General features: G+C 45.1%; 1 protein-coding gene across 4 annotated transcripts; it reads left to right on the forward strand.

Annotated features, from left to right (window-relative positions):
• Positions 1-571: 571 nt before the first annotated feature.
• Positions 572-12,754, forward strand: LOC310828917 (uncharacterized protein; the record flags this gene model as incomplete). 4 transcript variants are annotated; one of them, XM_083706983.1, is made up of 7 exons in its annotated part: positions 572-671; positions 775-813; positions 5,830-6,120; positions 8,066-8,386; positions 9,914-10,021; positions 10,296-10,377; positions 12,278-12,754. In XM_083706983.1, the coding sequence occupies 7 exons, from the start codon at positions 647-649 to the stop codon at positions 12,453-12,455; spliced, it is 1,044 nt and encodes a 347-aa protein (XP_083563109.1). In that variant the 3' UTR covers positions 12,456-12,754. The 4 variants fall into 4 exon arrangements, with proteins under 4 accessions (XP_083563109.1, XP_083563110.1, XP_083563108.1 ...); XM_083706984.1 differs by lacking the exon at positions 775-813 and having other exon boundaries at positions 602-671; XM_083706982.1 differs by lacking the exon at positions 572-671 and having other exon boundaries at positions 744-813.
• Between the last annotated feature and the right edge of the window lie 492 nt (positions 12,755-13,246).

A 13,246-nucleotide genomic window follows, 5' to 3' on the forward strand; every position in this document is an offset into this window, starting at 1 on the left:
ACTCTTAAAAGAGATGTTTCGTCTTGGTTCAGGGTCTCTCTTGCCACGCAAAGAGGGGAGGGAACTCTGTTGCAACAGAAAAATAAAGACCTACCTTGCTTTCACTGCCTCCTACCTCCATCCATTCATCTCTGACCGATCAGGGACTTAGGGGGCTCAGTTCCTTGGGGTAGCTGGGCAGCAAAAGCAAACCACCCCTATTTTTTCTGTATCTCTGTTAACAAGGCCTAGTACAAGACACCCACCCTCACCCCCCACACAATGTCTCGGCATGATGCGTGGTGAAAAGTTGGTTTTCAATTTTTCAAGTCAGCTGCATGCAGTTTCTTCCTTACTTCCAGGCCCACGCTGCTGTCAATTCTGAAGAAGCTTCTGTGGGTGAGGGAGGTGAAGCCACAAGAGGCTTGGATGTGGTTAGCTGCTGTTGACAGTGTTAAACAACATCTAGGCTGTCTCCAAGGCCCCCGAGCTGACTTGTGGGCAGGGGCCGGTAGTGCCGTGTGGGTGTATACCTGCCCATACATTTCCTGGCTTGGTCTTTTGGGTTGGGAAATAATAGAATCAGGTATGTCTAGTTTGCAACCTCTTTTTGGGCAGAAGACAGCGATGAGCTGAGGAACCAGCTTTCAAGAAACACTGAGCAAGCATGGCATCTGTGACATTGGTGACAGGTTTGAGACCTCCCTTCTCTCTCTCAGATAGAAAACTCCCCACCTGTCAATATCTCCCCTCCCCAGTTCCTCATGTCTTTTCTCTTCTCTTCTTTCCTGCCAGTCTCTCTCCTGACCCACCTCTGGGGATCGGCCTCTGCAGGTAAAGTTGACTTCTGGTTCCTGCTTTGACAATTTCAGCCCGCCTTGGATAGGTGGTACAGTTAGGAATCACGCTTTAAGCAATTTGAGACGACTCTTGATCATTTAGCAGCTCTGAAACAGGTAGAAATCAACAGGTGGAGCTTTCCAGAGCATGTTGAATAGCCTATCTTCCCCTTTTGGATTTCTGCCTGTTCATCAGTTGCTAAAAGCAGAGAAAGGAACTTTGCAGGAATAAGGTGGGGCTCTCGATAGCGGCAGCAAATTCAAGGCTGCAGGCCACTGCCTTCAGTGGGTCTTCTCCACGTGTGACTAAGATTGGAGACAACCCATTAACTCAAATTAACACAGAGCAAACTAAAAGAAGTTGTTGTTGTTGTTTAGTTGTTTAGTCGTGTCCGACTCTTTGTGACCCCGTAGACCAGAGCACGCCAGGCACTCCTGTCTTCCACTGCCTCCCGCAGTTTGGTCAAACTCATGCTGGTCCCTTCGAAAACACTGTCCCACCATCTCGTCCTCTGTCGTCCCCTTCTCCTTGGGCCCTCCATCTTTCCCAACATCACGGTCTTTTCCAGGGAGTCTTCTCTTCTCATGAGGTGGCCAAAGTCTTGGAGCCTCAGCTTCAGGATCTGTCCTTCCAGTGAGCACTCAGTGCTGATTTCCTTCAGAATGGAGAGGTTTGATCTTCTTGCAGTCCATGGGACTCTCAAGAGTCTCCTCCAGCACCAGAATTCAAAAGAAAAAAGTTACTGGCATATAATTTATGGTTATCATTATACCATAAATTATTATACCATAAATCAGAACCAGCATTCTTTATGCTGTATGAAAAAGGTGTCAGAAGGTGGAGTTTCATATTTGCATTTCCCCATTGCTTTTCTGCAAATATAATAGAGATTACAAGTTCTTTGAGACAGCTGAATTGAGATTTAAAAACTTGTACACTCTATCTTAATTTGATAAGGTACTCGCCTTGTGTGTAAAGAAAAGGAAAAATAAAATAACGAAACAGATCCTGTACTTAGCAATGTCAACTTGGAGAATGGTGGAATGAGTTTAAATAGGATGGAATGAATCATGGGGTAGATGGGGGGTGTTATCTCTGATTTTTTTCCCATTCCAATGGCTGATTAAAAAGCTCATTTCTATTGCTGTATAATTAAGGCAAGTGTCAGGACTGCCGAACCCCTGACAGCAAGTAATGCACTAATTGCACCCACTCATACTCTTAAATCCTTGTGTAAGAAGTCTATAAATAGAAGGGGAAGAATAATCCAGAAATTGAATGTGAAATAACTAAATCCAGAATTGCTTGCAAAATAACAATTTTCAACTTGCCACACCAAAAAGAACATTTAAACCCAGAATCTGGGAGGCGGAAACGAGGGTGTGGGTGGGAATGAAGTAAAACTGAAAAATGGGTTGGGGAGGTGAATGGAAAAGTCTTTTTCATACAAAGAGGCCTTTATTTGAAAAGCTGGTAGTGGAATTTTGTTTTGATGCATAAACTCGATAAAACTGGCCCATTACAGAAATTATATATGGTGGTGGATAAACCCAATTGCCCAAGGTTGGGTTAGTCTTTTTTAACGATTAGAGTAAATAATTAGCATAAACATCTAATTTCATTTCCAAATGTCTCCTAAAGTTGTATGAGAGACGGGCAATCTGCCATTTTCAGCTGTTTTTTTCATTTTACCAATCTCAAATTCCCCATGTTTTCACATCCGGCTTCTGATGTTTTTAAGTCCTCGTGAAAATTCATCAGCTTTAAAGTGTGGATTTCTCGTGATATACCCATTCTTATACAATTTTGCCTAACATACACATTTCTGCAGATGAATCTTCTCCGATATAATGCATTTTTGTATGCTGTTTTCATAATATATATACCGGGTGTCATCAGCATACTGGTGACACCGAACCCTCAAATTCTGGACAACCTCTTCCAGCAGTTTCATGTAAATGTTAAATAGCATGGAGGACATGAAGGAAGGAAGGAACAGAGCAGCTGTAAAACAGGGCCTCCAGTCCCACCCCAGCAAGGCAGCCCAGGAGGATACCATGGTTGATGGTATCAAAAGCCCCCAAGAAATCCAGCAGAACCAACAGGGACACATAACCCCTGTCTAGTTCTCTCTAGGCATTGTTCAAAGATAGTGTTATAAGAAAAAAAACCCTGTTCCTTTTCCCTTATGGGGTATGCAAGAGCCCGTATAGAGTCCTTACATGGGCTCCCTATTGGTAGGAGAAAATTACAGAGGCCAACCAGAGTATATTGAGAAACAAAGCGGCTAGTAAGACTGATCTTTATTAAAACTGTTGCAATAGTGTCCCCACTCACCACATGCAGAAGGGACCCAGAACAATGGTATGCAAGCCCTTATATAGACTTTTGAAACTGCCCACCCTGTAGCCAGAGACCACTCCCAAAATACCATGCATACATCGCAGAAGGAGGCTGTCTACAGCAGAAATCCTGATAATGGTCACTGATTGCATTACCTGGGCAGCCTGGCCATTCTTTTGTGATGTTTAATACTTTAATTCCTGAATCCAGGTCACAGACTCACCCTATGAGCCTTTTAAGACAGGATTTGTAAGCGAAAAGAGAATTGGAAGGCTTTCCCCATTTGCCTCCCTTACTGCAGAGGAATATCTGAGGTCATTGGGAAAGTCAAAATGGCTTCAGGATTGCTCTCTGATACTATTTCAGACACATGGTTTATATGTGTTTGCCTTGTACATTTGTGAACATTTATTTTATATCTGAGATCTTCGAATTCTTCTAACAATAGAAAGAACAGAAGCACGGCGGTAAGTCGAGGCTACGTTTTGAGTGATTGCAGAAACCACACACACCACAATAGTGTTGGTCTGGTTTGAAGAGTGTGGCTGGTGTGGCTCCTGAGCGATGGAGTCTCTTAATAGATTCCACCTAAACATTAGGAAGAACTTCCTGACAGTGAGAGCTGTTTGACAGTGGAATTTGCTGCCAAGGAGTGTGGTGGAGTCTCCTTCTTTGGAGGTCTTTAGGCAGAGGCTTGACAACCATATGTCAGGAGTGCTCTGATGGGGTTTCCTGCTTGGCAGGGGGTTGGACTCGATGGCCCTGGTGGTCTCTTCCAACTCTAGGATTCTATGATTCTATTCTATGATTCTATGAATAGTTCAGCTAGTAAAGTCGGCGTCCTTGTGTTCCCTTTTCTATTCGACTGTAAGCCTCAACCCACGGACTGTCTTATGGGAACATTTTGACTCATGGGTACAGTGGCACCTTTAGGTAGGGATGGAGAAGGCCCCTGCCTGAAATCTTAGAGAGTCGCACCCAGTTCATGAAGACAACTCTGATCAAGGTGGACCAGTGGCCTAACCAGGGAGAAACTCCATTTCGCTTGGATTTTAACGAGAAGTTCCCTAATTCAGACCCACAGAGAAACAGGGAGGGGCTGTCTTGGCACCATCCTGGGCCTTGCCTGGTCTGCCCTCCCAGCTGGCAGGTGTGTGTGCTTTGTGCTGCAACAGTTTGTTTGACCTTTGGAATACCTGGCTGCAAGTAAGAGTGTTTGTGCTGTTCACAGTATGGGCTAGCGTTTGATCGCTGGCTGGGTGATTGCAGATTGGGCGGGCTGTGACCTTATGATACAAAAGTGCCTAACGTTAGAATAAATTGTTTTCCAAAATTGGTATTTTAGTCCAAACGGCATACAAAAATGTGTTTTTTGGGGAGAAAATTGCATGAAGATGCTGATGAATTTTCTATATATTTATATAATTTTATTAAATTTTCTGTTTTACAATTTAAAGTACAGTGGTACCTCAGGTTAAGATTTGTTCCAGAAGTCTGTTCTTAACCTGAAACTGTTCTTAACCTGAAGCACCACTTTAGCTAATGGGGCCTCCTGCCGCCGGAGCACAATTTCTGTTCTCATCCTGAAGCAAAGTTCTTAACCCGAGGTACTATTTTTGGGTTAGTGGAGTCTGTAACCTGAAGCATATGTAACCTGAAGCGTATGTAACCTGAGGTACCACTGTACTCATTTTACATCCTTAAGATATCAACGACTTCACTTCTTCTCTTACCATGGTTCATTTTACATATCACAAATCCCTGCATATTTTACAAAACTATGCCATTCAGTCTTCCATTATTGCATCCATCAAAACTTATTTACACTGTTGAATTTATCTTAATGCTGCCAATGTTTTCAGGTGTACACAGTTATTTCCCATATATTCAATAAACGTTTTCCAGTCTTCTTTAAGCGTATGTTCTTCTTGTTCTCTTATTCTATATGTGAAGTCTGCAAGTTGTGCTTACAGTGGTACCTTGGTTCTCAAACTTAATCCATTCCAGAAGTCTGTTCCAAAACCAAAGCGTTCCAAAACCAAGGTGCACTTTGCGTATTGCGAAATGGATTAATCCATTCCAGACTTTAAAAAACAACCCCTAAGACAGAATTTAACATGAATTTCATATCTAATGAGACCACTGATCCATAAAATGAAAGCAATAAACAATGTACTGCAGTCACACAATCAATCAATGGGTAGCCGAACTGGGTTCCACACAGTCACAAAAACAAAACAAAAAGTGCCACAAAAACAAAAAGGCAAAAGAATAGCAAAAACAGACAGACCTCAGTGTAACACTCAAAACGGAGCATGTTTGGCTTCCGTGAAAAGTTCGCAAACTGGAACACTTACTTCCAGATTTACAGTGTTTGGGTTCCAAGTTGTTTAAGTACCAAGGTGTTTGAGAACCAAGGGACCACTGTATTCTGTCAACCTAAGTTGCCATTTTTCTTTGGTTGGGACCTTGCTCGTTTTCCATTTTCATGAAGTTTCTTAAAAACCGCACTGTGAATTCCTGTAGAAATGTAGAGAACTGGAATAATGAGAAACACAGTAAAACCGAATCTGACAGATCCGTCTATCCTTAGACCTGACAATTTCCTATGTGTATTTCCTGATCCATTCCTCCAACTTTCTCTGTGTTCCTCCCCTTTGTTCTCAGGCTACCCTCCTCCCCCCAGATTCTCTGTGTCCCCCACACAAGATATCTACAGAACTGGCGAAATGATAAACTTCACATGCTCCGCTCCTGACCATCGTAACATATCCGGAGTCACCTTTTTCAGTCACCAATGGATACTGTATTTCCAGAAGCCTCCGCCCACTGGGGGGGCATTCACACATGCCCTGCGCCTGTCTCCCCAGGACAGCGGCGAGTATTCCTGTACCTACAATGCTATACAATCGAGAGAGCAATCGCAGGGAAGCAACTCCATCCATATTGCAGTGATGGGTGAGGCCTCCTTTTCCGGGGTATGTCTCTTGCAAAGGGCAAGCAGGAGCCCAGGCAGACTTTGGGCGAGAAAATGTGCTTAGCAGAATCCAAGTACCATATTTTTTGCTCTATAAGACTCACTTTTTCCCTCCTGAAAAGTAAGGGGAAATGTGTGCGCGTCTTATGGAGCGAATGCAGGCTGCGCAGCTATCCCAGAAGCCAGAACAGCAAGAGGGATTGCTGCTTTCACTGCGCAGCGATCCCTCTTGCTGTTCTGGCTTCTGAGATTCAGAATATGTTTTTTTTCTTGTTTTCCTCCTCCAAAAACTAGGCGCGTCTTGTGGTCTGGTGCGTCTTATAGAGCGAAAAATACAGTACATGCTGAGAAGCAGGCTTTTCCATTCGATCTTTTCATATGAGTAACCTTTCCACACCCCTCTTTTCTTCAGTGTTTTGTTTCCGCAACACCATCAGTATATGTAATAATAATAATAATAATAATACAACTTTTATTTATATCCTGCCCTTCATGGCCAAAGCCAGGCTCAGGGCGGCTAACATAAAATATTTAACATTGGTATGTCCAAAATAAAATATGTCCCTGCCACCAGGGGTGTGAGAGAAATAACAAAGGGAGAGGAAGGGAAGTTTAAAAATTACTCATGAGTAGGAATTCAGGGAGATGTTTTAGAACAGCGGGTCTCAACCTGTGGGTCCCCAGATGTGGTTGGACTACAACTCCCATCATCCCTGACCACTGGTCATGCTGGCTAGGAATGATGGGAGTTGTAGTCCAACAACATCTGGGGACCCACAGGTTGAGAAAGAGCCTAGGACTTGCCGATCAGAAGGTCGGCGGTTTGAATCCCCACGACGGGGTGAGCTCCCGCTGCTCGGTCCCTGCTCCTGCCAACCTAGCAGTTCGAAAGCATGTCAAAGTACAAGTAGATAAATAGGTACCACTCTGGCAGGAAGGTAAACAGTGTTTCCATGCGCTGCTCTGGTTCGCCAGAAGCGGCTTAGTCCTGCTGGCCACATGACCCGGAAGCTGTACACCACCTCCCTCACCCAGTAAAGTGAGATGAACGCCGCAACCCCAGAGTCGGACACAACTGGACCTAATGGTCAGGGGTCCCTTTACCTTTAAGGACACAACAGTGAAAGAGGTCCCTTCTCATTTCCTACTCCCCAAGTGTGATGTTCTCAGGCTTCCTACTATAAGACTTTTCCGTTGCATCAGCGGAGGGGTGAGGCTTGTCTACATCTTCCTGGAAACTTTTGTGTCAGTACTTCCATGTTCCCCATCTCCTCCACTTCAGTCCCCATCATTCCAAGCAATAATGATTCATACTGGCCCCAAACCCACAAACTCTGTCCCTCAGCTTGGGCAAAATACTGGACTGCCCCAGTCCATCTATGTGGACCTCAGCCTCAATCATTTTGATTCAGGAAGTCAGGAAGTTCCCTTATGCTGAATCACGTGGGAAGGTTGTGGGTAGCAGGAGAGGATTTTTTTGATTAAATATTATCCTTCCTAACTCATGCTGGTTAGTTTATTCATTTGGCAGAGTACACCCCCCTCTTTACACAGCAGGAAGCGACTTGCAGATTTGTTAGAATCTCTTAAGTTCTATTATTCCTGGTAAGACCCCTTGGATTCCCTCCTAAAAGAATAAAGACACAACGGTCTCCTTTTTAAAGCAATGAGAAGTTTACTCACATTCAGTTCACAGTTGGATCCCTGAAGGCAGGCTTTAGCTTAGAGTTACAGAAGAGGGCTTGAGTTGGTCCCATATGGGAACTCCTCCCACATGCTGCTGGCTGAGAGGAATTCCCAGCCCTACCTGAAAATGCAAGGGATTGAATCTAGGACAAGCAGATAGACGCTCTGCCACTGAGCCACAGCTTTTCCTAATCTTGCGGTCCCTCCTAACCCCTTCTCCTTTGTGACTGGCTCCTCCAGATCCTCTTCCTCCTCCAGTACTGAAAACGGACCCTTCGTCCAGAGTGGTGAACGAAGGAGACCCCTTGCTCCTCACTTGCTCGGCCAAAGGAGGCAGCGTGGAGAAAAGATTCCATTTCTTCAGGGATGGTGTTGAGATGATCTCCGACAGCGGTGGGTCCCTGCGGTTCTCCAGAGAACATGGGGGTGCCTCCGCAGGTGTGTCTGTCAACATCCTGAAGGCTAAGCTCAACCACACCGGGGAATTTGCCTGCAGGTATGAGGAAAAAACGAGCAGGGGGTGGATCGTCTCTCCGTGGAGTCAGAAGGTGTACCTCACAGGTGAGTAGCTTCCAACTGGTGGCAATAGTTGGGGGTTAGGGTCTGCTTTAGCGTTGGGACCCTCCCCCCTTTGATGTTTGAGTTCAAAGCCCCCCATAGGCTTTGTGGGGTGTAATCCATGAAAGGCAGTCAAGTACAACATTCATTGAAATGCTAGAGAAGACATGCGAGGGGATGTTTGCTCCAGCCAGTCGAAACTTCCTGGTCCTCCTGGCTGGAGCATCCTTCCCTTCACATGTGATAGAAGGTGGGTGTGACCTAACCTGTCCAGGTAACAAAAGGACAAGTCACGCAGCAACCTTTCCCTTTTTTGACTTCCTTCCTCTTTTGACCAGCTTGTAGCTAAGACTGCTCTGCTAGCAGAAGCACTGGGATTATTCCTCCTTATGGGGTAGATTCCACATGTACATATTTGTAACTAAGTCTGCCTTCAGGAATCCAACTGTGAACTGATGTAAGTAAACTTCTTTTATTGACTTTGAATAAGATTGTGGCGTCTTTATTCTTTTAAGAGGGATTCAAGGGAACTTACCAGGAACGTACAATTCAATCCGAAGACAGAACGAATTGTATAATAGCGAGAGGCTCGCACGAGCCTGCAACCACCTATCTGCTGTACATGTAAAAAGGGGGAATGCAACTCTGCTAAGTAAAGGAACTTGCTAGCATAAGTTAAGAAGGATATTAATAAACAATATATCCTCTCCTGCCACCCTGAACATTCCCACAGCTGATGGGGTCCAAAGGAAAGGAAAGCAATACGTTTGGCACCACCTTGGCTGCAGGAGTTGCCAGAAGGAGTACAAGGCCCCGTCCAACCGCCTTAGGGACTTTTTAGAGTTTCCTCTTGAGCCTTTTCTTCTCCCCAAGATATCCCGCAAGGCAGCAGAGGTTGAGGGTCAGAGTCCCCTTCCCAAGCCCCACCTGCCCCTCACTTCTCTCTACAGCGTGTGCAGTGGTTCCCATCTGTGGAATGCTCTCCCCAGGTAAGTTCGCCTGGTGCCTTCATTATACACCTTTTGGCACCAGGCAAAAACGTTCCTTTTTAACCAGACCTTTGGTTGATCTGTTTGACATCCCATACCCTTTAAGATGTAGCTCTTTTCTGGGGGGTGGGGTGTTTATTCTGATTATGTATGTTGTGATCTTTTCTGTGAACCACCCTGAGACCTCTGGGTATAGGGTGGCATATAATTTCAATACTACTACTACTACTACTACTACTACTACTACTACTACTACTACTAATAATAATAATAATAATATGCAGAAACCGCCTTCTTGACTGTCGGACCCCCTATTTGGAGCCTGTCTTCACATGCACTTTAATTTGCAAAACAAATCCTATTTTATATTAAAACAGGCATTATAAACAGATGGTGATATTAGCTTGTATGACCACTGTGTTTTTAACTTCAGTGAATTACTGTTATTGTGTCTTCAACAGCAATGGCTACAATGGAGTCCCTCCCTCCCCCCCCCAATTATTCATACCAACAGCTGAATCTCCTTCTTTCCTTTCTGCAGTTTGGGCACCAAATTCCTCTTCTCCACCCCTGCTATATGCATGTTTGGCAGTTCCACTGGCGATCCTGATGGTCCCTCTTGCTTTTTACTGCACGAGAAGGAATAGAGGTAGGTGATGCTGGGAACTGTGGCCCTCTCCTGTCATTTCCTATTAGGGGATGGTGCTCTTCTCTACGTCACGAGAGTGGTGGTCATGGAAGCAGTGTTGGTTAAAAGCAAGCATTTATTTTGTCTTCCTTCAAATTGTATGTGGTTAGGGTGTGGGAGGGAGCCTTGCCTGTGTCTGTCCTGTGGAACTCCCAGCCATAAGAGGTTTATTTTCAGGACCAGCCCTGTCTCACCATATTTCTTCTCTTTTCTCTCTCCATTTCCACTTTGGAAGCGTTGAAATCCGAACAGGAAAACAGGGAAGAAGCAAATTCCGAGTACCTTGAAATGTTCAGCGCCACTAGGAAGCCTCAGAGGTAATGGCAACTAATGCTGGTATAACACTGATGTGATGTGTGTCTTCATAATTTCTTATTTATTTAAAGCATTTCTTCCAAAAAGTGTTCCTAGACTGGCCGACCAATATAACAATGGTCGTGGCACACAAGGAGGAAGGGAGGAGCGAAAGAGCCACCTCAGGCAGCAGTTCAGTTCTTAAAGTTTTGAACATGGTTAGAGGCGAAGAGCTCCCACAAACCTGCAAGGAGTTTCCAGAGGGGAGGAAAACTTGAACCCAGAGCCTGGCAACCTGGAAATATCAGTCAAGAGAGGGACAACGTCCTGTTGGCTGGGAGATAAAAGGATGAAAGGCGACTGGAGGAACAGGCAGAGGGGTGTGTCCCAGGCAGAAAAAGGAGCAAAGAGACCCCACAGGAAGAATCATAGAATTGTAGAATTGGAAGGGACCCAGTGGATCTTCTAGTCCAACCCTCCTGCAATGAAGGGAAATGCAGCTGCCCCTTAGGGGGATCAAACCTGCAACCTTGGCATCATCAGCACCACGCTCTAGCCAACTGAGCTATCCAGGAAGAAGGACAGGCTTTGGGATGGCAGATAAGGAGGGAGAAATACATTTAAAAAATTAAAAAATTGTCCAGTAGCACCTTGGAGACCAACTAAGTTTGTTCTTGGTATGAGCTTCCATGTGCATGCACACTTCTTCAGGTACACTGAACCAGAAGTCACCAGACCTTTATATATAGTGAGAGGGTGGGGAGGGGTATTACTCAGAAGGGTGGTGGGAATGGATGATTGGCTGATAGTGGTAAACAGTCGACACCTATCAGCCAATCACCCATTCCCACCACCCTTCTGAGTAATACCCCTCCCTTTCTCACTATATATAAGGGTCTGGTGACTTCTGTTTCAGTGTATCTGAAGAAGTGTGCATGCAAATGAAAGCTCATACCAAGAACAAACTCAGTTGGTCTCCAAGGTGCTACTGGACAATTTTAAAAAATATATTTCTACTGCGTCAGACCAACACCGCTACCTACCTGAATCAGGAGGGGGAAATGATTGACATGTTGGAGAGAAGGGAAGATGTCTTTAAGGGGTGATGTGGCTGGGACAGCTACAGAGCAAAGGGGCAGGGAAAGTGGGGGCAGAAGGGGCGAAGGGAGCAGAGCAGGATTCCTGCATTGCCGGAGGTTGGTCTAGATGACCCTCGGGGTCCCTTCCAGCTCTATGATGCTATTATTCTAATGTCTATTCTGGACCCAGGAGGGCAGGCAGCTCCTGCTACATGGTTCTGTCCTCAGACAGATGCCTTGATGGCAGTTTGGACTTCTCACAAAAGGGGGATTCATTGAGTTACTTGGCCATTCACCTTTGCTGTGAGCTGCTGTGCATTTTCTCTGTGTAAGAAACTGGGACGGAAACTGTGGAAACATTTAAAAATAAAATAAAATAGTTTAGCGAGGTTATTTCCCCCTCCATTCATGGCTGGGATTGGGAGATTCTTTCTGTCTTTCATACTGAAACCATCACGACTTCCTCCATGAAACCTTTGACAATACAATAACTGCCCCCCCCCCAATTTCTATTTAAAGAAATAGAAACTGAGCTATGGAATTGGCTGCTACAGGATGTGGTTTAGATGCCTTTTGAAAAGAGGTACATTCGTGAAGCATATTCTGCCAAAACATTTTAGTCATGACAGCTAAGTAGATCTTCATTGTGCAGAAGCAGTCTACCTCTGAATTGCTGTGCACTGGAGATAAACAAAAGAGGATGGTGGCCTGTTTGTGAGTTACCCAGGAGTGTCCAGCTGGCTGCTGTGAAAACTGGATGATGCAAACCTTCAATTTGCTGCCAACAGCCTTGGGTGGATCATCATTCATTGAACATGTCCCTCAATTTCCTTCTCCTTTTCAGGACTCAGACGCCTTTTACTGCCTTGCCGCCCCCTGCTCTGCCGCAGCCCCCAATATCGCAATCATGGATGGAGAGCGGAGCGAAACCGGCTGAAGACCAGGAGGAAGGTCTCTACAACAACATTCCCCTTCAGGGCAAGAAGAGAGCAGAAGGATACAGAGATTCTGAAGAAGAATGAGCCATCGGGGAGATTAAAATATTCAGATGGGGATTTACGACCAGGGAGATGGGGTGGAAGGGGTCAGGGAAGAGGGCAGTGTTCTGCCTTCCCCTGCCTAGTCCAGCATACGGCTTGGCTCAACTTCTGCAGCACTTTCCTCAAGAGCAGGGGTCAGCAAACTTTTTCAGCAGGGGGCCGGTCCACTGTCCCTCAGACCTTGTTGGGGGGCCGGACTATATTTTGAAGGAAAAAATACAAACGAATTCCTATGCCCCACAAATAAACAGAGATGCATTTTAAATAAAAGCACACATTCTGTTCATGTAAAAACACGCAGATTCCCAGACCATCCACGGGCCGGGTTTAGAAGGCAATTGGGCCTTTTCCATTCTCATTTAAATCTTCTGACATATCCAAGTACAGCCCCCCCAATCATCCCCTGACCATTGACCATGCTAGCTTGGACAGATACATTTTGGTCCAACAACAACTGGAAGGCTACATGTTCCCGCAGCCTTGTTCTAGGTAGGGGACAGAGGGCCTTCTTGGTAGTGGCACCCTCCCTGTGGAATGCCCTCCCTTCAGATATCAAGGAAATAAACACCTATCTGACTTTTGGAGGACATCTGAAGGCAGCCCTATATAGGGACGTTTTAAAGACTTGATGTTTTTATTATGTTTTTAGATATTCTGTAAACTGCCAAGATGGGCGGGATATAAATAATAAATTTATTATTATTATTATTAAAGAAAAGGAATTGCAATAGCTAGATGTGCCAGTGGAAGTTTATGTCCTCTGGCCTTGTCAA

The sequence above is a fragment of the Podarcis gaigeae genome, assembly GCF_964106915.1.
Source record: "Podarcis gaigeae genome assembly, chromosome: 13".
In the NCBI taxonomy this organism is placed as follows: Eukaryota; Metazoa; Chordata; class Lepidosauria; order Squamata; family Lacertidae; genus Podarcis; species Podarcis gaigeae.